The sequence below is a fragment of the Poecile atricapillus genome, chromosome Z (assembly GCF_030490865.1).
Source record: "Poecile atricapillus isolate bPoeAtr1 chromosome Z, bPoeAtr1.hap1, whole genome shotgun sequence".
Lineage (NCBI taxonomy): Eukaryota > Metazoa > Chordata > Aves > Passeriformes > Paridae > Poecile > Poecile atricapillus.
This window is the reverse complement of record NC_081289.1, coordinates 83,980,306-84,003,293: the sequence shown is the minus strand read 5'-3', so window position 1 is coordinate 84,003,293 and position 22,988 is coordinate 83,980,306. Positions and strand designations below refer to the sequence as shown.

Genomic DNA, 22,988 nt, shown 5'->3' with positions numbered 1-22,988 from the left:
TGTCACTAATGGCTGTATCAAGCTGTCTAGGACTGTATATTTTTTGGGAGGCAATTAGACAAGTATTGCCTCTGCTTATATTGACTGCAAGGGGCATATATTGGTTTTGTCTGCCAGGACTGTGTGCGCTACCAGTGTGTGCTTTTCCTTGTGTATTTCAACAGCTCTTGGTCATACTGAGCTGACTTCTGCATGACTGGCCAGTATAAACTTTAGGCAAACCAAGAATTCAAATTTCACTTGAACTTGTCTCATGTTTTTTCTTCAAATACTGGGAATAACTCTTCAAAGAAATGACTTTTTGTGTGAGTAAAAAGAGAAAAGGGAAAATAATTTTAATTTTTAAGTAATAGGTAAAAAATTCAAGGAAATCAATTGTGCCTCTTTTATGCCTTTAGGAATAGAGAAATGGTAGTACTGCTATGGGTTTGGTCAAATTAACACTAATGGAACATAAATAACTGACTCTTACTGTTAGTATAGGTTACATGAAATATTGGTAGTTACAGTATATGTTTAGTATAAGATTCATTTACCAAAAAAAAATCAAATAAAATCATAATTTAGGAAACACATTCCATTTTTTATTGAATTCTTTTTTTACAATAAAATATATACACAGAATGCCTTAGTGAATTTAGCTAAAGAAGTCACAATTCTTTGAAGTGTTTCTGGCACCTGATGGTTTCCATTTCTGTATTCTTTGAGGAAAAAACCCTACTAATCTGTCATACTTCTTAGCAGTGTCAGTTTTCATGTGGGGGCAAGTGATTTTTGTGAGAAAGCTAAATGCAATTAGGACATAACTGATTCAGTTACGTTCTTGAGTTCACATTCTTGGTCCTGCTGCATTATTCAATGAAGGTCTATTGCATGAAGACAGGCACATTTAGATACTGAAAAATTCTGTAAGAGGGCTTTTAGGAAGGGCATGAAGTGACAGAACAAAGGATTTAAAGTGGCAAAGGGTACATTTATGTTAGATACAAGGAACAAGTTCTTGACTCTAAGGGTGGTAAGGCACTGGAACAGGCTGCACAGGGAAGCTGTGGTTGCTCCATGCCTGTGAGTAACTAGGTCTAGTGAGAGTGTCTTTGTCTTTCTGTATAGAAGAACTATATCTGTCTGTCTGTCTATCTGTCTCTCTGCCTCTCTGTCTGTCTATGTCTTCCCTATAATATCATTCTCCCCTTTTAACTTGTGCCAGTTTAAATCAAATCAATCTCATTTTGTACAGAGCTGGATTAAGGTTGGTGGGAAAAATAGTGCAAGTGAGAAAGCATGGTGCTGTTACTCACTGGCAGAGTGGCATGCCTTTCAGAAGATAGTCCTGACTTCAATCTCCTCTCCCAGAACCGAAACTTAAAGTAAGCTGGAGGAGACAGCTAAAAACTGAGGGAAGGGGCCAGGCCATGGGCAACTGCTTTCCTTCTCCTGCAGAGCTTCTGCAGAAGGAGGTGACACTGGTGGTCCTCTTGACTGGTCCTTGGGGCAGGATCTGTGGGATAGAGCTGTAGGACTGGAGTCCCTTGTGCAGACCCTGTGGATGAACTAAGATATCTCTCTTTGTGGATGATGGTGTTATGAAAGGCAGTTATTCTCATTGCAGCCACATGCTGCACTTTTCAAAAAATTCTGTGAAAGCCAAAAGCTCAGGGAGTTCTGACACTATGAGGTGTGGTGGGTAGGGACATAGCTGGGTTTGGGTTGCAGAGGCAGGACATAGTCTACAGGGCAAGTGAGAGGGTCTGTGCTTTCGGAAGAGAAGCAGTAGCAGGAGCTGAGAGCAGGTACCCTTCAAGGTAGATGGCAGATCTGGAGGATTTGGAGGGCCCCTCATGAGGCTGCAATGCACTTCAGTGTACAAGGTCTAAATTCAGGCTTCATGCCAAAGGAAATTCCTGTGTTGTATGTAATTTAAGTCTTGTTTTGTCTAGTAATAACTGCTAATTGTAGCAAGAATTCTGCTGTGTTTCATCTGTTTCTTAAGCAAAATCTATTTGCAAGTGAAAATTTAAGCTTGCAGTGTCACTGCAAAACAAACTACTTGTGCTGACCCTTTGATATATTCTAAGTCTTTTTTGCTAAATTAGTTGACTAATTAGAGCATGAAGAGAGATGAAGGCTGGGGAGGAAAGTTTTCTTTCAAAATAAAACCTAAGATCTTGTCAAGAAAAATGCAAATACATGCAGTTATATGTTTAAAAGACTTTTTAAAAATTATTACTAGTGCAATAAGCTTTGGACCCATTTTAGCAAAAAGCTGTCTTCTTCCTGAGACTTAATTGTTTGTACAAATTATATGCCTTCATATCTGAAATAACAAGTTAAAATGTGCTCCTAAAATGCAGTGTGTTAAAATAACCCCTTTCCAAGGTGCTTTATATCACTAGAGGAGATGAAGAGGATTTGCAGTCTATCTTCTCTTCCTGGAATGTCTGTAGTGTTCCAGTGAACGAAAGCATGCTGTACTTTGCAATTACTGTGCTTTGAAAAACACTGAAGCAACTATTTCATATAGTTGATATTTTCTGTCTCCAACAGTCTGCCTTCAATATTTGTATTTATAAAGATGTTCTATATCCAGCGCACATTTGTGAAGGAGCCTGTGGAAAGCTTCTTCATGAATGTCTTTTTACATGGATAGAAAAAGGTTCCCAGGTTTCCAGGCTGGGAAATGGCCACTGTAGCAAATCAAAGCTTTGCTTAGTCTGTTCAATTATTGAAACCTCTTGGGTCCAGTCTTTCTTCAGAGCTCAGAATAAATTCTGCAGTCTATTTTAAAGAAACCATTATGGAAATTAATACCCTGCCACCTGCCTCCCACCAAAACCCTACTTCCACTAAAATAACCCAAACAAAAAACCCTTCAAACAACAAACACACAAAACCCCCTACACCCAAACAAAAACCAAACAAATAAACAAAAAAAGTTATAGAAAATCATAGAGAGGTTCTTTGAAATAAATAGTATGCAAGCTACTAAAATGAGAAAATGTCCCTTCCCTTCTTCAGGAATAAGACTTAGTATAGAAAATAGATTTTAATGCTGGATTAGTTTTATGTTTTTGCGCATACATTGTTCCTATTGCCCCTAAAACTTGCAATGTGATATATGAAAGATTAACAATTCTGATTCTGGAGCTTTTAAAAACAATTAAAATTGTTTTATAAACAATTAACGCACATAGATTTCAAAAGTCACTGTAGCACTTAAGGACTCCTGAGAATTTTTACAGCAAATTCCAGAAGTACCTGCCTGATACCTGTGAGGTGTATTTTGGCCAAAATACAACTCTGTATAACATAGGTGACTGTAGCAAGACACTTAATAATTAGTATTAAACTATTTGTGAATATTAGCATGTCATTGTTAATATCTTTCTCGTGAGAAACTTAACATCCTGCACCTCCACGGGCAGAGGAGCTGAATGTCAGACTGGTGTCCTTAGAATTTACAAACCCACGCTGCATCTGAAGTGGGCACTTCTTGTACTTCCTTTGAAAGAGACAAATTGCCACATGCAGAGGAAGATCCTCACCTGTCACTTTCCTGTGCAATACAGTGCTATCTATAATGGCCTTCTGTTACCGCTGAAGATGAATAGATCACATGGACACAGGTCGAGATGTGGTGAAAAGAAGAGCAGAGTTTATTTTTCCTCCCAGGATTTATAGGCTTCTTACCACGGCCAAGGATTGGATGGTCAGGATAACACTTTCCCACTGCACTGGCCATGAGAGATGCCCATCACAAGACGTGTAACAGAAAGAATGTACACATATCTATGTTTACAGTTACTGTCCTGGGAAAGTCTTTAGAAAACCATGTCAGCAAGCTCAGAAGCTGAGTTTTCAGGGCGACAGTCTTCCATGGTCAAAATTGCACTCAAAATTACCTGGAACTTTGCACTTTAATACAAAGATTAAGATCTGTTATCAGAATGGTTTAAGGGAACAATTTTTATAAATTCTGTATTATTTCTAACAATTTTTTGTCCATTTTTGTTTAGTGGCTGTGTCCTTGGTTTCATCCTCTTAATTGTGGTTATTATGTAAGATGAGTCAGAAAGGTTAACTGAAATGTTTTCATGGTGGTCACGTTTTTAACATATTCAAGAAGATAGTTTTAGAATAAGGGTCAAAGTAGAACCCTCTTTATAAAGTCAAAAGATGCAAAGGTGCACCGTAGGTGAATGAGATATTTCTGCTGTCTGAAATGTTTGTTAAAACAACTATGTTTCTAGAACTGATTAAAGTTTATTAACAATTTCTCTGGTGAACATGATGTTTTCTGTGAGATGATGTACACAATTCTATAAACCTACTTAAACTCCTCTACTTTTAGTTGCTTTAATATTAATTCCAGCTATTTTACTTTAGTATATATGTCTCTTTTTTCAGTATGGCACTTTTTGTAGAAGTGTCAGCTGTTTTTCACTCTCTGGGCCTTTTTTCTTCTCTCTTAATTTAGGATTCTGTTATAGCCAAATATCTGTCATAACAGTTTCAGTTGGCATTTGAAATATACCTTCAGCTATATAATAATATATAATATATAAAAAAATAATATGTAATATATACCAAATATATAATATTTGTTCATGGTATTTTTAAATAGTGGAAAAGAGACCTGCACCAACACAGAAACTGCATGTTGTGCCCGTGAAGCTAGTACATTATACATATTTGGTGGTTAAAATACGGGGTGGTAACCAGTCTCAGTTCAAAGGAGTCTACTTACACCAAATTCTTGTCTTCAGCAAGTACATTGCATCAGTGCTGCAAATGTAAACCAAGATAGTTCTGTTCTTCACAGAGCTTTTTGTTGAAGTCCACTTGCACTTAGTAAGTTGACATCCATTAAGAAAACTTCCTAATCTGACCATTCACAAGAATCTCTCTCAGTCACACTCCCAGTACTTGAGATTTCAGCTGCTGGGACCGAGTCCCCTTCTCAGTGGGCTGCACCAGTGAGCTGACTGGAGCCAACTCCTTCCATACACACCACTCACATGTAGTCACACCAGGTTTCTTGTTGGTTCGACCCCAAGTTTCCCACTGGATAGGTTCATATCTCTAGTTCTATGAAGCCATTTATTGACAGTAACACAGAACTGGCTTGAGCTATCTCCTCTTGGAGGAGTGTGAATAAAGGAGTTGCTGGGCTTTTACGCACTCACAGTCCAAGTGCCTGTGAGTTTTTGGCTCCTGCTTTGTCTCTGTATCCATTCATCAGTGTCTGGGCCCTTTGTTATGGAGAGGGTTGTCATGGCTTCTTTTCTCTCTGGACTCTCATCCAGAGCTCAACCTTCATCTCAGTCTGTAGCTTGAAAATGCAGCTTGCAAACAGAGCTACCTACACCAGATGTATTCCTTAACAGTAGCTCCCTTAGTACCTAAGTCTCTGAGTGGATAGACTTATTTACATACTTACTTCAAAATCCTTTTTTTGTTTTTCAAATCAGGTAAAATGTAAGATCTTGTACAAAATTCTCTTCTGTGGTATCTTTACTGGGTCCTTGGTTGACAAAGACTTTCACTATTAGAAAGAAATTGTCAGACGTGCAAGTGTGCACATATGTTTTACACAGGTTTGCATCCTCTCATTTTTTGCACCGACTTGAACCCCATCTTTACAGGGAGTTGCAGTAGGGTTACAAGGTATTTATTGATGCATTTCAGAATTGTGAGTTTTAGAAAGGAGAATCAGTGATGTTCAAGGTTGTGTTTATATAACTAGAATTTCTAGAAAATTTCTCATTTGGGGCAATATAATAAAATCAATAAATTCTATATAGTGCTTGCATTAGGGTTTATTCTTTACTGGAAGTACCATTTCCATAAACATATCAACAATTCTTTATTGTATTATCTCTAGGTATTTTGCTCAGCTGAGCTAAGAGAGATACATGTTGTAGGTGACAAGAACAGAGACAGAGATTTCAGATAAAGTCTGTGCTTCTTATTATGGAAATAATAAGTACTTAATCTGAGTTTATGTTGTTGCATGTTAGCTGTGGTTTCCACTTTTTGTACTAAAGGGCAGACTGACTTTTTCAGGTCTTCAGGGCAAAATCCTGTGACTTGGGCTGCTGGAGGAAAACCTATGGGTCTGACTGTCAAATCCACCTGCAAAAAGTTAGCTCTTCAATTACAGGAAGAAAGCTGTAATTTCCGTACAATAGCTGGAATAAATCTAAATAGCTGTGGTTGCATGTCTGTCATGCTGCTATCAAAATAGACTTCTTCTGCCAAGATTTTTTATGACATGAGAGATACTAGAAAGAGAAGAAATATACAGAAGAGATATGCCAAAAGGAAATTACAGGAAAAATAGTAAGTATATTGTGAGTATTCCAAGCCAGAGGGCAGGAAAAAAAAACCCCAAGGAAATGGCATTTTAATTCTGCCAGAAATGTTGCCAGATCTTTCAGATTATGAGATTGTCTTACTCCATTTGTGTGAAGTTGTGAAAAGAGGTATTAACCAAGTTTGCATGGTGACTGTGAGTCCCAAGAATGCCTTCATGGGGAATGTAAAAAAATGCAAGTATTGTCCTGAATTAGCTCCTCCCATTTACAGGTCACTGTAGACTTTTAGAGATCATCAAAAAGCAATGTAAAAAAATCCCATCATTTTTAGGCCTGAGGGGCTTTAGTATGTGTTTTGTATCTGCATAAGTTGTTAATCTGTGCCAAGTTCTGAGTTCCTGATTTGGGAACTAGGGTGTTCATGACTGGCTAGGAGTTTTTGCATGGTATTGCACTGGCTATAGGCATACTGAGCTGATTACCTGGTTTATACAGCAAGGTAGTGGTGCAACCAAAATTGCTGAAAGATCTATTTGGTTGTCTCACAGATATGAATGGAACTGATTTTGTTATGAAGCTCTAAAATGGGTTTAAATACATGTAATCCAGGAGGGGCCTGGAGGAATAATTCCAGGAGTTGAGAATGAATACTGTATCATCCTCCACTATGCATGAGCAATGAAATGAAATTCCTAATTAAGGGTAAGTAAATGTAATCTTAAAAAGATAATAAATAAGTAGCAGTCCATTAACTTTGATCACTGCCCTGTTTAGACTGAAGTTTTAAATGTATCAAAATGAATTTTGTATTTGCATAATTCAGCAGAGCTTTAAAGGAACAGGTGCTCTTTTTTGATGAAAAAGACATTTCAATATGCTTTCATTTTGAGTGACCTGGAACATGGTGATTCTTTTTAGAGTGCATCTGCTTGCAAAGTGAATTTTGGTGTAGGATACATATTTTCGAGTTTGAGCAAAAATTAGTTTTGTCTTCATTACCCCCTTGTCCCTTTTGTAAGCTGCTTACACCTTAAATTACGTGAAGCTGTGAAAAGATTATGTATGGTGGAAATTATAGGAACTACATTTCCATCTGAATGAAAGAAGTTTGCTGTGGAGACAGCTTTTTCTATAGGTTCTATTTATTTGCTCCCTTTCTGCAAGCAGTGGAGACATACAATTGCAGTTAGCTTCACTTCTCGTAGTGTGGCAAATGTCAGATGTGATTCCAGGATGACTCTTCAGAGTCATGGGCAAATTATGCATCTATGCTGGTCACATGAAAAATTAAAAAAAAACAGCAAAAAAATTTACTTGTAAGTTGATGCTTCAATCTCCAAAGAGATTTTCTTTGGATTAAACATGGGTAGTTTGGGAAAGATTAATTTCCTTGTGGCCATGCCATCCCCACCAGAGGGGCAGATTGATGTCAGAGGATTCATTCCATGGCCTCACCCCTTTGGGCTGTTCCACCCTCCCAAGATAGTATTTTATTTTATTTTATTTTATTTTATTTTATTTTATTTTATTTTATTTTATTTTATTTTATTTTATTTTATTTTATTTTATTTTATTTTATTTTATTTTATTTTATTTTATTTTATTTTATTTTATTTTATTTTGTAATTTATGAAATACTGCATACGATTTCTCCTCAGAAATTTAAAGAACAGTGTCTAAAAATTAATAATGCAGTCTTAAGCACAATACAGTCTAAACCAAATCAAAACCAGTCCCTTTATTGAACAACCAAGGTCAGTTTTTGCATTAAAACTATTTATAATAGAATGAAGTATGCTCTCATTAGGCAGAGAAGAACCAGAGGCATTCATCAAGGTATAGGGAAATTTGCTTTAGTATGTTATCTCACTTCAATTTTTCACAAGGTATGTCGTAGTTTTGGTGCCATTATTTCTAGTTAACTGTTGCTGCTAGTGGTTTTTCTTGCCAGTCTGTCTCTTGGCAATGAAATGAAAGAGGGAAGGAAGACTGATCTGGTGTCATTTTATACCTACGGCTGTGCAGCCTGAAAAATAGCTCTGCTGCACACACACAGCCCTGGTGCTGCTAAATTTGCCTGTGATGAGAAGAAGAGTTCACCAGCAGTGAACAGTGACAGTCTTTGCATTCTGTGAAATAAAAAAAACATATATCCCATTAAACAGAGTTCTTTAGTTGAAAGAAATACAGTACATAACTCTTTAATATTTAATGTAGTATACTTGTATCCTCCTAATCAAACATTGCAGTGTTAAAATGCTTTCTTTTCGTCAACTGAAAATTATTTTTCCCTTATCATACCAATGCTAACAAGACCTATCTCATTAATTCCATATTAATTTAGAATGTTAAATCAGGAAGTAACATTATGAAACTTGTAGGTGGTGTTTTTCATTTGAATGGTGCAGCAAACTCTGAGAAACTGGATGCTACTCGTGAGGATAGTTTTCTGGAGAAAAATAACACCACTGGTGTGTAAGTGGAACAACTGAAATAAATGGTTCCAGTCTTTCAGGTGAATATACAATGCTTTGGTGAAATGAATAGTTGAGGCGTATTTAACCACAGTTTGTTATTTTTTGGTATAAGTAATGAACTTTTCAGGTGATTGTTTCCAAGGTGAAGTAATCTACCTGAAATGCGCACATGGATCCTACAGATAGTTGTTTTTATTTTGTGAACTTCAGCAGAAAATGCACATTTTGAGCACATTTTCTCAGCGTCAGACATTCATTATGTGCTGTTAATTTTAATTAGGGAAGTGCTGCGACACATGGTTTACCTTCCAAATAACCGATCCCTATCCATAGCAAGAGGGTTTCAAAATAACCAGATTTACAAAACTATTTTAGTGTAACAATACATCATCATTTGTCTTTAGAAACTAAGGAGACAGGCACATTATGAAAATTTAAAAAAAGGAAACCAAAAGACTCACTGTAGACTTATTGTCAACATTGTCTGTATGCTGTAGTATGGAGTTCTTGGTATAATACATCTTTATCCAAGCATCCACCAGAGCACTCTGGATGGTGTTTCTCAGTCTATACTCATTTTCTTTGCTCCTTTGCTAATATGGAAGAGAAGTAATGAGTAGCTTTGGGACAACTTCTCAGCATGAGGGCCCAGGAGGGTGATGGTTGGAACTGACTGGGTGATGGAGAGTTAGGGAGGCATCAGTCAAAAGTAAAAAAAACCTTTGTTCTCCAAACACCTTTGCTTTTGTTCTATGGGAGATATGTGAGGCTCTTTGAAAATGCCTTTAAATGAGAGCAGCAATGTATGTGATACTTAAAAATGAGTTAATTGTTTTCCAGAGCTGCAGTCAAGGAGATAGAAAATGTTACTATTCCTTCTGTGGACCCTCTCACAGCAATAATTTGAGCGCTCTATGTTTCATCTGCAAAGTAAGGAAGAATTACTATGCTGCTTCCAGTAGTCAAAAATGAGGCATAGAGGGATTAAATGAGATGGATATGGGCAGTATGGTATGTGAAGCCACAAAAGCTACACAGATCCTTCCAAAACCATTGTTTCTTCCTGAGGAAAGTGATTCTTTTTTCCTTTAGGAAAATTACAATTAGGAAATGGATTTCTTTTTTCCTTTAGGGGTGATTTAAAATAAAAAAAAATACTATTTTATAATCTTTTTTTTTAGCTTTGAAGTGAATGTCAGAAAGATATATAACTCCACCATTTTGAAATTATAAACACAGATAAAATTGCAAAAAAATCGTAAGACTGACCAAGAGTAGCATGCAGGTTCACTGCTGTGTGCCATAAGATAATTAGTTCTACCAAATACTTCTTATTTCCAAGCTGCTGTTGAGGGAAGACTTGGTGTTTCATTGCAGTCATTAGTGATGCTTATTAAATCAGTTATTTAAATATCTAAAATATGAACTATTGAAAAAAGTGGCTTGCCCATGTGGCTCCAGTCAGCTGTGTGTTTTCTGAATCCATAAAACTGAAACAACTGCAAAATGTAAAAGATACCTAGAGATTTTAAGGAAAGACATTTCACATATTTCACATGTCCATATTCAAGTTTCAAGCTAAATTGAAGCAAGATTTATGTTACTTTCATTCTGAGTAGCTGCAGTTTGCAGCAGTAGTCAAATGATATTTTTGCAGAGCCATTGCTACCAGCTGGAGGTGAGCAGTATTGCTGAGCAGTTGCCAGTTCAGAGGGCTAACTCGGATTTGCAGATATCTTTGTGAGACAGAAAACACTAGGAAGGTTCATCTTAGAAACAGTTTAGTGTTGTTTTACTGGTAGCGATACTATTGCTGTTTTTGCTTTTAAATTAATTCAAAATAATTCAAATGTCATGTTCTAATATACTTCCTAAAATGTAAAATACAACTTTGTCATATAATTTAAATAAAAAACTAATTCTGAATAAACCAGGTTATGTAAAATATGTTTATATGTATTTATATAAATAATTAAGATTAATAATATGGAAAATTAAGGTAGGAATATTTTAGTATTGTTTTCTGTTGTGAAAACATGGGTGATTCATGTTTACATACAGTGATTAGAGATTAATTTTTTCAAGTGAATGATGTGTATAGCATTTCTGTTGACTTCAGGTAATTATCTCATTTTGAAATGGAGAGAGTTAATTGTTCAAAGATCATCTTTGATTTAGATGAGACAACTCCCTCAGGTTCCTAATTGAATTATCTTTCATCTGCCATGTTTGACATCATTTGTTGTGCAATTCTGCACTCTTCAGGCAAGTGAGAGAATTTTTCTGTGTGATAGTGCAAGTTTTCCTAGAGGTGGCAGAAATGCTAGCTGCCAGAAATTAGAATATTGCTGCATCTGTCTGAGACTTAGTCTTTGGGAAAAACAGGAAAAAAGGAAATGCAGATATGATTTTAATGCCTAACAGTTCAATTATTTTAAGAATTAAGGGTCTAATTTTAGCAGGAAAAAATGGTGTGAATTTTCAGTGTTATTTTCATCTCCTTAGAGACTGCTTCTATTTCCCCTTTTACTTTGTGCATGCATCATGTGTTTGTGAGTGCAAGTGCATATGTGATTGCAAAAATGTACTCAGAGAAGCCATGTAAGTTCCAGTAATCTACTTAAAACCAAAATGGCACAGAATTGCTCAGCCCTTTTCCTTGGAAGGAAAAAGTCTTGGAAACTGAACAATTCTGCAATAGCTTTTCTGAAAGTCAGATCTGATTTGTTTCATGATGAATTTGTTATGCATTTTAATTTTTGAAAAAGATAATGTCTGTGATTTTTGAGAGTGCATGTAGAAAGCAGCTTCATGTTTGTTGAGTCATACAAAATATGGCTTAATGTGCCTTTGAAAGTAATGGGTTTTTTCCACAGAGAAGGACTGAAATGTGCAGGGAATGGCTACAACTTTTATGAGCACTGCAGCATAAATGCAAAGCAGATATATATAAGCTTATCTTGAAAAATTCAGGGTTTATGTGTATCTTGGCATCTTAGACATACTCTTCTCTTAAGGGGTGGAGAGGATGGTAATTCTGAATGCCAACTGCAGCACTGCCATATGAGGGCAAACAGAAGTGGAAGGCAAAGGTGCATTGAGAAAAGGTAGCTAAGTTCATCATATGCTTTATTTACCATGACATTTCAAAGCAATAAAAAAATCACAGGGTGGATGAGGTTTGCAGTGACTTCCAGAGACAGACCTATCAAACCTCTTGCTCTGAGCAAGATTGCTCGGGACAATGTCAGAGAAAGTTTTGGGTGTCTTCAGGGAGACTCCCTGGGCAAACTATTCCAGTTTTTGGCCAAGGTAAAGTGGTTCAGTCTTGGTACCAAAACTGGCCAGATAGAAACATAGCCTTTATCTAACAGAGTTTTGAGTATTAGAAATCTGGCATTCGTCCTCTGAGTGACCAGCGATTTGCTGGTGACTCAGAGGATCCTTCCTGTAATCAAGTACCCCGAATGTCAGATAAAAAGAGCTTTTATCATAAGCAGTGATTACATATTCATGAGCTATCCCTGGTTACTTGATTTGTATGTATTATTTCATTTTGCATATCACATCCCTTGTCAAAGTCCTTATATGGTCCTTCTCAGGTCTTCTTTGGTTGTCTTCAATGTCTGGTGTCCTTTTTAGGTGGTTTTTCTCAACCCCAGCTTTTGAGTTAGTACACTATGGTTTTTTTTCCATAACTTCTGCTTTATCAGCCTTGCAGAGCTGAACTGGCATCTTGTTGCATTTTGCACAACTCCTGTTTGTCTAAGTTGCATCCTCTATCTGTTTCTCCAAGGCTGTGCTGTTCTGTTTGCCTGTCCTTATGAGAGTAAAATGCTGTTCTGCTCTGCTGTTCTTAACAAGTCCTCCCTTTTCTTGAGACTAAATTCCTTAAGGGAACTGGTCTATTAATATCTGTATTTTATTTTATAGTGTAAGACACTACAATAGCTGAATCATGATGCAAGCTAAAACACACAGAGCAGTTATTATGGGGACAATTACAAACATGTTTTAATCAAGCCCAGCTGGGTAACCATGAAGTAAATTTGATCCAGATTTCTTCAGATCCCCAGGAGGTGTCATCTTGAGTTATGCATTGTCAAATTTGTGGGTTTTTTTCCAGATTTCCTGGGCATCTGTAGACACTCTACCACTTTGATCAATGTATACAGAGCAACTGATGTTAATGATAGTGCATACTTCTCCTTGTGATACCAAGAGAAGGTCTAATACCATTTATTTTTGTAAAGCGACTTGTGACAAGCTCTTAACTTCTTTCTGCAATGCAGTAATGACATCTATTTTATGATTACATATATATGTGTGTGTATATATATATATCATGGTAGCATAAAGGTCTACTATTGTATTTTCTAATTCCCTTACTCCTGGCCAGGGTAAAAACCACTGTACAAGACAATAGAGTTTTGTTGGTCACTCAGTTACAGCATTTAAGGTTCAATTTGTACACTTCCAGTTAGCTCCTTATCCATAGTCCTGAGGGCGCGTGGTCTTTAACAATTATTGTTAAGTTAGGAACTAAGGCTTCAAAAGTACAAATGCCTTTCCAGCCTAGGGGCAACACTTTACAAAAGGCTTTATCCCCACATACCAATATCCCACATATCCCCATTCCTTTTTGTTCCAGCCAAGGATGATTTACTTTGCCTAGTATTAAGTGTTTGAGTGCATTGTGTGTGACTCCCAACAGAAGTTCCGATTTCATCACTACAATCTAGTGTCCTGTTCCTTTGTGGGGGGTTACACCTTTACACATGTGTACAATCATAAGAGATGCTGGTGGGTACTTGCACACTGACTGATTTGTCTACTTCTTGGTAAGTGTTCACCCAGTAGCTAGTATTAATTTCTTCTGGAACTGGAATTGCCATAAATGGTTAATGGTTTCATCAAAAAAGCTGTTACACAGCACCATTGAAGCAGGTTGAGGCAATATACTCCAAAGGATGAAAAGAAGGGTAAAAGTAAGAAAATTACTTCCTTCATTTCTTAAAAAAACTTGAATCCCTGTGCTGGCAGTCTGTTGTCTGTAGGTGACCCATTATTTTTGTAAGAAACAAATGATAACCCCAGTAGGATTTGGCATGATTGCAGTAGTTGCTTTTCACAGAAAACAACGTAGGACAGTTTTTAATTTGTGATTAAAAAAAGAGGATATGACAAGGGTGAAAAGTGGTAAGGAAGCTGCCATTTCTTTCTTGAAGAAAGAAATTTACAGGTTTGTAATCTTAGTGAAGAAACGGAGAACTTAGTTTTATTTTGCCTTTTGTTGTACTATCATACTATCTTAGGCTCTGCAAGTATTGCAGAAGTAAAATTTTATATTACATTTAAATTAATAAATGTCAGCAAACTATTTTGCTCCAAAATCAGGATATGGAAGCAGATGGAAAGAGGAACAAATTGATGCTCTTCTCTTTGCTTTTTTTTTTCTGCCAGATATTCTTTGTCTTTCTTTCACCAGTGAGCATGCCAGTGTGCATTTTGACCAGCATTTTATGTGTGGCAGCAAAGGTTAATATGCTAAGGCTTGAAGTCATGGCTTTGAAACAACAAGAATAAACCAGATATTGAAATGCCTTTATTTTGTGTCTTCCTTCATGCTTTAGCTTTAGTATAACTTTGAAAAGAAGAAAGGGTTTAGTTGGAAGAGATAAAACTTTTCTCTTGGTGAAATGGTATAGCACTTGGTACATGTTCTGAGATATTTCTATCATGCAATTTTTTTTCTTGCAGAAAACGCATAATCACATAATAAAATATTAATAGCACTACTCTTAAAAGATTTAGTTCCTAGCATGAGCATATGTAAATATAGTGTTCAAAGTAACAGATGAAGTTCTTGTATGTACTGTGAATGTATAATTGATTTAATTTTTCTAGTCTTAAAATTAAATATGATGTTTCAATCACATGCTGTAATTGGATTCTACTTACAGAGAGATGCGTTAAAAACTATTTTGCAAAAGCTTTTATATACTAAGAAATGTAATTACTTTGTCTTTTGGACAGAAATATATTTATTGTTCATGCACTCCAGAGGTTCTGGAGAGTTCCTTGCATCCTGACTTTTTCTATTGTATTTTTTTAGGACACATTTTATACAAATAAATAATCTAAGGATGTTTGCTCTGGCAAACAGAACCACAGATGCATTTCATGTCTTTCTGATTATTTCCCTGGCATAGCTTCCCCCAAAACTCTGTGGGAAAAAATCCGCTTAGCTTGCAAAGTACTGCAGTAGAGCACAAAATCTTAATTCATGTACGTTTATTCAATGCATACATTATCACTAATCTACACAGGATTTGAGGACGCTGGTAATGACTAGTCCAAATAATGCTGTAAGGCCTAGCTTTGTGGTTTTCTTACTTATTTCGCTTCAGTGGGCCAGGACTAGATATGAATGTAATTAAAACTGTAGTTCTTAAAATCATTAAATAGTTTGGGTTGGAAGGAACCTTAAAGGCTGTCAATTTCTAACCCCTTTATATCAAAGGGCTGTTTTTTCAACCAGTTTGTTTTGTTTCTTTTTTTTTTTTTCTTTGAAGGAATCTTGGTAGTTGTCATGCTGACAAAACGGGGCAGATTCCTTGGTGTTGGGTAGTAGCTCTGAGGTGGGGGAGTGGGAAGTGGCCTTTTCTTAGTTTGGTAGGATGATGTTGTATACATATAACTTACGTGAAACGCTTAGTAACATTAGCTGTTGCATTTTTATTTTTTTCCTCCCCAGAGAACAAGTTCATTTGGAACTAGTAATGCAGATTTCCCACCTGGGGACCCTGGAATATACCAGTTGGACGTTACTCTAAGAAGAGGACAGAATCTAGCTGCACGAGACCGTGGAGGTAAGTGAGCTGGTGAACACTGGCTTAATGATTGGCAATTTGCATGTTCATTGGGTAAATTTATTAATTTATAAATTTATTATTAATGTGAGATTAAAATTAAAATGCCCTGGGGAACATAACTAGTGGCTTGCCACCGGTTGGATGTGACACCACGCAGTCCACATGCTCTGGGCCCAGCCTTCCAGCCAGTTCTTAACCCACTGGAGAGTGCACGTGCCCAAGCCATGGGCTGCCAGCTTCTCCAGGAGAATGCTGTGGGAGACAGTGCCAAAGGCTCTGCTGAAGTCAGGGTACACAGCATCCACAGCCTTTCCAGCATCCACCAGGCAGGTCAGTTGGTGATGAAACGAGATCAGGTTGGTAAAACAGGTTGGACGTGAAATGAGATTAGGGCTTGATTCCTTGATTGTCCTGTATGTGCTATATGGTCACACTCAAGAGAATCATAACCTTCATATGAATCACTCAAGATTCATAACCTTCCCAGGCACTGAAGTCAGGCTGACTGGCCTGTAGTTCCCTGGATCCACCTTCTAGCCCCTGCTTATGGATGGGCAGTGTATTGGCTAATCACTGGTCATCTGGGACCTGATGATAAATAAATGATGGAGAGCAGCTTGGTGAGCTCTTCCAGCAGCTCCCTCATTACTCTTGGGTAAATCACATCTGGTCCCATAGACTTATGACTGTCCAAACAGCTCTGCTAATTCCTCTCACATTACAGGATGTTTATTCCTCTCTCCACCCCTGTCTACCAGCTCAAGGGCTGGTTTCCCTTGGAATAACTGGTTTTACTGGTCTTACTGTTACAGACTAAGTCAAAGAAGGCATTAAGTACCTCACCCTTTTTCTCATCCTTGGTGACAGTGTTGCCCTCTGCATTCAAAAAAGGATTGAGGTTTTATTTAGCCCTCCTTTTGTTGTTAATATATTTATAAAAACACTTTTTATTTTCTTTTACAGCAGTGATCAGACTGAGTTGTAGCAGAGCTTTTTTCTTTCTTATTTTTCTCTTTACATGACCTAATTACATCCTTTTACTCTTCACTGGTTGTCTGTCCTTTCTTCCAAAGGTCATAAGCGCCCTTTTTTCCCCACCCTGAGTTCCAGCAAAAATTTCCTGTTGATGGGGCTACCCTGACAGCTCATCTCGCAGCACATAGGGACATTTCACTTACGCATCTCTGAGATTTTCTTCTTTAACTATGTCCAGCCTTCCTGAACCCCTTTATTTCCCAGCAAAGTCCCTTAACCAATTCCAGAACAGGCCAGAGTCCACCCTCCAGAGGCAAAGGTTTTGTTGATCCTGTTCCTTACTTCACCAAGAATTAAAAACTCAATCACTGTGCCCAAGATGGGCAGCCAAGATTCTCACCAACACAACTCTCACCAATCCCTTCTCTATCCACAAATAGCAGGTCTAGTGGAATCTCAGCCCTGGTAGGCTCCCTTACCAGCTGTCGCAGGAAATTCCACACACTCCAAGAATCTCGTAGTCTGTCTCCTCTCTGCCGTGTTGAGTATGCAGCAGACATCCAGCCAGTTGAAATCTGCCACAAGAGCAAGAGCTGGTAATTGTGAAATGTCAGCTAGCCACCTGTGCTTCATCCACCTCTTCATGAGGGTTGAGTGGTCTATAAGAGACTCTCACCAGGATGTCTGCCTTATTGTCATTTTCCCTGAATCTCACCCACAAGCACCCAAACTTACCATCACTGCCCTTGAAACACTCCTTAGTGTATAGAGCTACCCTTCTGTAGCAGTAGGGCCTGGTGGCACAGAAGATTTCGGGATGTAACGGAAAGTTAGTAACCCTCCTTCTCTTTGGTGTATGGTAATGACTCCTGCAATTAGCCAATAGCACCTAGCTGTGATGAAAGCAGATGGGAGTAACAGAATGACCCTAGGTCATAAAAGGTCAAATTCTCCAGCAATAAATGCCATTTTTCACCATCCATCACATTGGTGCTGTGGGTAATGGTCTGAGTGGCCAAGGGGGGCCATTGTGCTGTTCCTTGAACCAGGGTGTCTGCCTTGCTTGAAAGGCTACACCCTTCCACCTCTTCTTCCTTGCCTGACCCTTCTGAAGAGCTTCTATACATCCATGCAGCACTACAGTCAAGTCATTCTACTGTGTTTCTGTAATGGTGACTTGTGTCACAGCTTTTCCACTGCAGAATGGCCTCCAGTTCTTTCTGTTTGTTACCCCTGCTGGGGTCATCTGTTTTAGCTGTGTTATCAAGTTCAACCCTGACACTGGCATGCTGCCCTCTGGCTCATCTTTATTGAGCCTGGTCTTACCTCCTTCTCCCTCAAAACCTAGTTTACAGCCCTCTCAATCAACCCTTCCAATTCATGAGCTAGAATCAGTTTTCTTCTTTTAGATGTTCCAAAGTTGTCAGCAAAAGATTGATTTTTCCCTTCTTGTCTTTCAACTCAATGCCACTCCCACCTTAACCATATAGAAGTTTCTGGTACAGTCAAGGGATGCTTCATTGTCATGCTGTCTGCGTGAAGGTCAAGGCCTAACAGAATTCCTGAGGTTGTAGAGTGGTTGGTCCCAAGGAGCAGGGTCTGGGCACACCATAACATAGTGTTCATACTAAAAATACTCTTCACATTACATAGAATTAATTTAAATACTTGATCTTTGACTTCAAAATTATCACCACTACTTGAAAAACCAAGGAACAACTTAGTTGTGCTAGAAAAAACCACTGAAATTCTGTGCCAGGAATTACAGTTGCAAATGACTGTAACATGAGAGACCACAGTTTTCCACTGCTATATTTTTTTGAAACTGGGAGAGATTAACTTCAGGTAAAGAGTACTGACATCTTGTGGCTGGATGAAATAATACAAAGAATGCTGCTCATAGCCCTTCTAATTTATGTTTAGAAGAGCATGTTGCAATTTTAAGAGAAGCTATTTATTTTGGATGTATTTCCCAGTGGATACAAACACAAACTTCTAAAATCTGCTGGTCTCCTGAAAATCCCTAATAGTTAAAGAAAAAAAAAAAAAGTATTGTCTTATAATTTTGCTACTGTTAAGGAGGTACAGTTGTTACTCAAGTTAGAATTACTGTTTATTTTAAGATAGTCTTTGATCAATTAGGTTCATGTGCACTCCTTGATGACTGCAAGTCTCTGTGCCCTGCCAAGACTCCTTCTTTCACAGGTGGTTCAGTTCTTCTGATACTTCCACATACATGTCCCACATATATGGCATTCATATGTCATATTTAACATTTTTCTTATACCTGTCAGGGTTGTTTTTCTGATGACAATTAATTGTTACTCAGTTGTTTCAAGAGGCTTTGTCCAGTGCTCTGTAGTGAGTAGGTGATTGCTGCAGGAGGCATGTTGAGGACTTTGTGGTCAGACTTTAGAGTTAATTTTCTCATAATGTGTGCTGTAGGAAGTGAGTCTATATAGAAAAGAAAAGCCTGGACACAGTAAAGTCATTGAAGACTTACACTAGAGGTGTCAGTGGAGTATATGCCTTTTCAAAGGCACAACATAATTAAGTTAATATTTTACAGGAGTAAATTTAACTTTATAATCTAATTTTTGCTGTTGCATTAAGACAAAATAGTAGCCCTAATAAGGACAAGTTAACTCTGTTAACTCGCATTAACGAGTTAATTCTGTCAACTAAAAACAATACTGCCAGCCTTTGATGTGTGACTTTGAGAATGGATTGCAAACAACAGAAAGTGATGCAAGCACTCATTTGATGTTAACAGACTCAATTAACTGAGTATTGACACCCTGAAAAGTAATAGATTGTGACAATAAAGAATTCTTTTCATATGATGCTGTTGTGAATTTGACTATCTGTAGAAATTACATTTAGTTCTGTTTAAAGTAATTTAGTCTCAATTTCCTTAGTATATTATAAAGACAGAATTATAAAGACATATTAAGAAATATTAAAGACATTTCTTATTATAAAGACAGAATTAACAGTATATATGTGTCTTTGCCAGGAACAAGTGATCCATATGTCAAGTTCAAACTTGGAGGAAAAGAAGTATTTAGAAGTAAAACAGTACACAAGAACCTCAATCCTGTCTGGGAAGAAAAAGCTAACATTCTTATAGATAACCTAAGAGAACCATTGTATATAAAGGTAAGACACCAGCTTATATATGTCTGATAAGTTACAACTGAAGAATTATTGGAAGAATTCAGGGTTTGTGGTGTTCTGTATACTGAAGGATTCATTGTACAATAGTGAAGAATAAAGACTATTTAAAGTGAAAATTATTTAAGTTTTGTCTGAAGAATGATGATGTCAACATTTTTAAAAGTGGCAAATACAGGCCTTTTTTTACTTCAGGTCATAATTATTTTATATTTCTTTAATGTGATCTTAGCAGAAGAAGAGACAAAGTAAACTGCATTTCATGATCATGAAATATCATTGCATAGTGATGATATGTAGCATGGTCTGTCCCATTAAAAGCAATTCACTGCTGAGGTCAGTTTTTGAGAATTTATTGAGATGTCTGCCTGATTCTTCTAAGTTTTTTAATTTTTCTGTTTGTATGGAACACAGTGAGTTTGTTTCTGTATTTCATACCATTTTCTGCTTTTAACATTTTTACACTGTAGCTGTCCCTAGTAAATCACAGGTGAGGTTGATTCTTTTGTATTGGATGCACCAGTTATTCTGAAATAACAGATTGCTTGAGTTTAGATCAGAAAGTGGCCACTAATGTTATGACTAATAAGCAGCAGTGCCACTAATATTTCTTAGATGTCAGTATTGGAATGGAAACTAGAAAAAACTGTGATGATTGTTTTATACACACAGAAGAGAAAGATGCTTTTCTGGCCCTTGTAGTCTATGATGATCTATATGCAAAAGTGATTCTTAGTTGTGTAAAACAAAGTAGATAAAAATAATGTTCCAAAAATCTATTTAGAAAAACTGTAGTCCTAGGATTCAAAATAAAACATGATATACATTGAAAAACAATGAAATACATTGAAAATACTTGTATTTTCAATATGTATGGAAACTTGGCTTACCATTATAATTCTCTTAAGATGATCTGAAATTACATGATGTTTTAGATTAGTATCAGTCTTAATCTAAAATTCACGACAGAATTTTTAACCGAAATGTCAAATTATAGATTTTTTTTTAGTAGAGCAATACCGCTTAAACATCCTTTAAATATTAATCAGTACTGTGTTTCATTCTATTCAGAGAAAGTATATCATTACTAGAAAAGCTTTAAAGCTAATTAAAATCCTCAAATGGCATTTTCCTGCTTTTATTATGCTTAATAACTCATAATAAATGAAGAGGTGAAGGAGAGAGGAAGATGCAAAGACTTGCAATATGGTCACCTGTTTTGGGATTTATGTGAAATACCAGATCTGCAGTAGGGTGTGTATTTTTCTCCCCTAGGAAAAGTGTGTCAAGTGGTATGTCTATCATGGCTGTATTCTGAACACACTCTCTGAAGTATTTTAGGTTTTACAGCTCATTCAGATAGTTTAAGACATGACTGAATTTTACTAAGTCACCTGAAAGTACTTGGTATTTTTTCCTTGGTAATTTGTAGAGGGAGAGAGGGGAGAAAACAATTTTGACTTTGCACCATGAACTGAGATTTCACCATTTGTTTTCTTTTCCCATTGGAATGACTAACAGATGTAGAAAATGCAAGGGTAGATCAATGCATGCAGGTAGATTAATGCATGTGAGAGACTTTTGCTCACATACTTGTATCATGAGTGCGGCTGTGCTGTAGCCTTTAGGCCATGGGATTTCTATTACTACTGTCTTAACCCTGACCATATTAAGGTATTTGTAGAAGATGAACTGTTTTGCCTTCTGGAAGAGTTTCTGAAGTACAATAGTAGAAGTATTTACATTTGAGTTGAAGACCTTGAACCTAGTCCTGTCATATACTCAATTTTCTCCTTTCTCCTTGTAAGGTGTTCACAAGTCTCACTCTTACCTAGCTGAAGATATGTTCTAGTTCTCAGAAAACCTGTTTACCCCAAAAAAGGTTGATTTACCATAAAAGTTGATTTTGAAAATTGATCTTTTCCCTTTTTAATTCTTTTCATTTGTGTTGCAACTTTTCTTTGTTGCTGTCCATTTTTTTTTGTTTGTTTCCCTGCAATAGCTGCCCCCAGATTATTTGCTATTCTTTCTTCATTCTTAGGAAGTCATAACCCATCTCAAATAGTACCATCTGATGTACTGGCCGGGTTCCTGTTTGGATGTTAGTAAATTTATCAAGTTATTTTCTCTTTTAGGTACCAAATTAGGAGGCAGATTCCTCATAGCAGAGTATTAACTGTCATTGTTTTCTTACACATATTCATTCAGTTTTAATCTTAGATAGTAATGTTTCTAATCCTAGAAAGTTGCATAACCTCCAAAATGTACAATTATATTATTTCAACTGATGCAAGTGTTATAATAAAAGTGAAAACCGTTTCCATAAACTTTCACTTCTGCTTCCACTTTGCAGGATTCATAAAGGAATCAATGTATAGGAATACAGTGATTCTGCTTAACTTTATTGTTGTGATCTTCCTTCTTTCAATGTCTGTGTTTATAAAACTATTTCGTTCATTTTTAGAAAATTGCTGTTGTTCACATGCGTAGTTTACTAGTAGTATTAACCACTGTCTCTATATTATGCAGTCTGGCTTATAAACAAGCAGTTTCAGACTTGATTTTCTGGCCAGAAAATTTCAGGTTACTTTTAGGTAGTCCTGATTCAGCAAGTGAGAGACATGACACTACAACTCCAAAAAAGAGTTTCCAGAATAATTCATAGTCAAAAAATCTCTAAAGAGAGAAAGAAAGATTTCTAGTACTAAGAAATGCTCTTGTGCATCATAGGTATTTGATTATGACTTTGGACTTCAAGATGACTTCATTGGTTCGGCATTTTTGGATCTCACGTCATTGGAATTAAACAGGTATGGCACAAACAAGCCTATAGAATATTCATATATATTTATCTGCTAATACCATGTTTTTGGAGTTGAGGGTAAAATACTATTCTAGAAAATAATTATATAAACCTTTACAGCATAAATCTAACCAAAGAAAACCACTTATGTTTAAGAAATTATTATATGATGAATGTTAATTTATTAGCTGATTATGCACATTTTCATAGTATTTATGGAGGAGTTCGTTTTATAACCACTTTAATCTTGTTTTTGTATTAGCTTTATTCACAGCATTACCCCCTAATGTTTGAATATTTTTCTGTTTTTTACTCCATTAATGTTATATTTTTGATTTAATTACTTCAGTACATGTAATACAGTAGTTAA

General features: G+C 36.7%; 1 protein-coding gene across 1 annotated transcript in view; it reads left to right on the top strand.

Annotated features, from left to right (window-relative positions):
* The window catches only part of MCTP1 (multiple C2 and transmembrane domain containing 1), a 220,215-nt gene that overhangs the window by 37,385 nt on the left and 159,842 nt on the right, over positions 1–22,988 (top strand). The window contains exons 3-5 of the mRNA XM_058825862.1: positions 15,549–15,663; positions 19,658–19,800; positions 22,546–22,625. Of these exons, the coding sequence (XP_058681845.1) occupies positions 15,549–15,663; positions 19,658–19,800; positions 22,546–22,625 (338 nt within the window). The remainder of the gene's footprint in view (positions 1–15,548; positions 15,664–19,657; positions 19,801–22,545; positions 22,626–22,988) is intronic.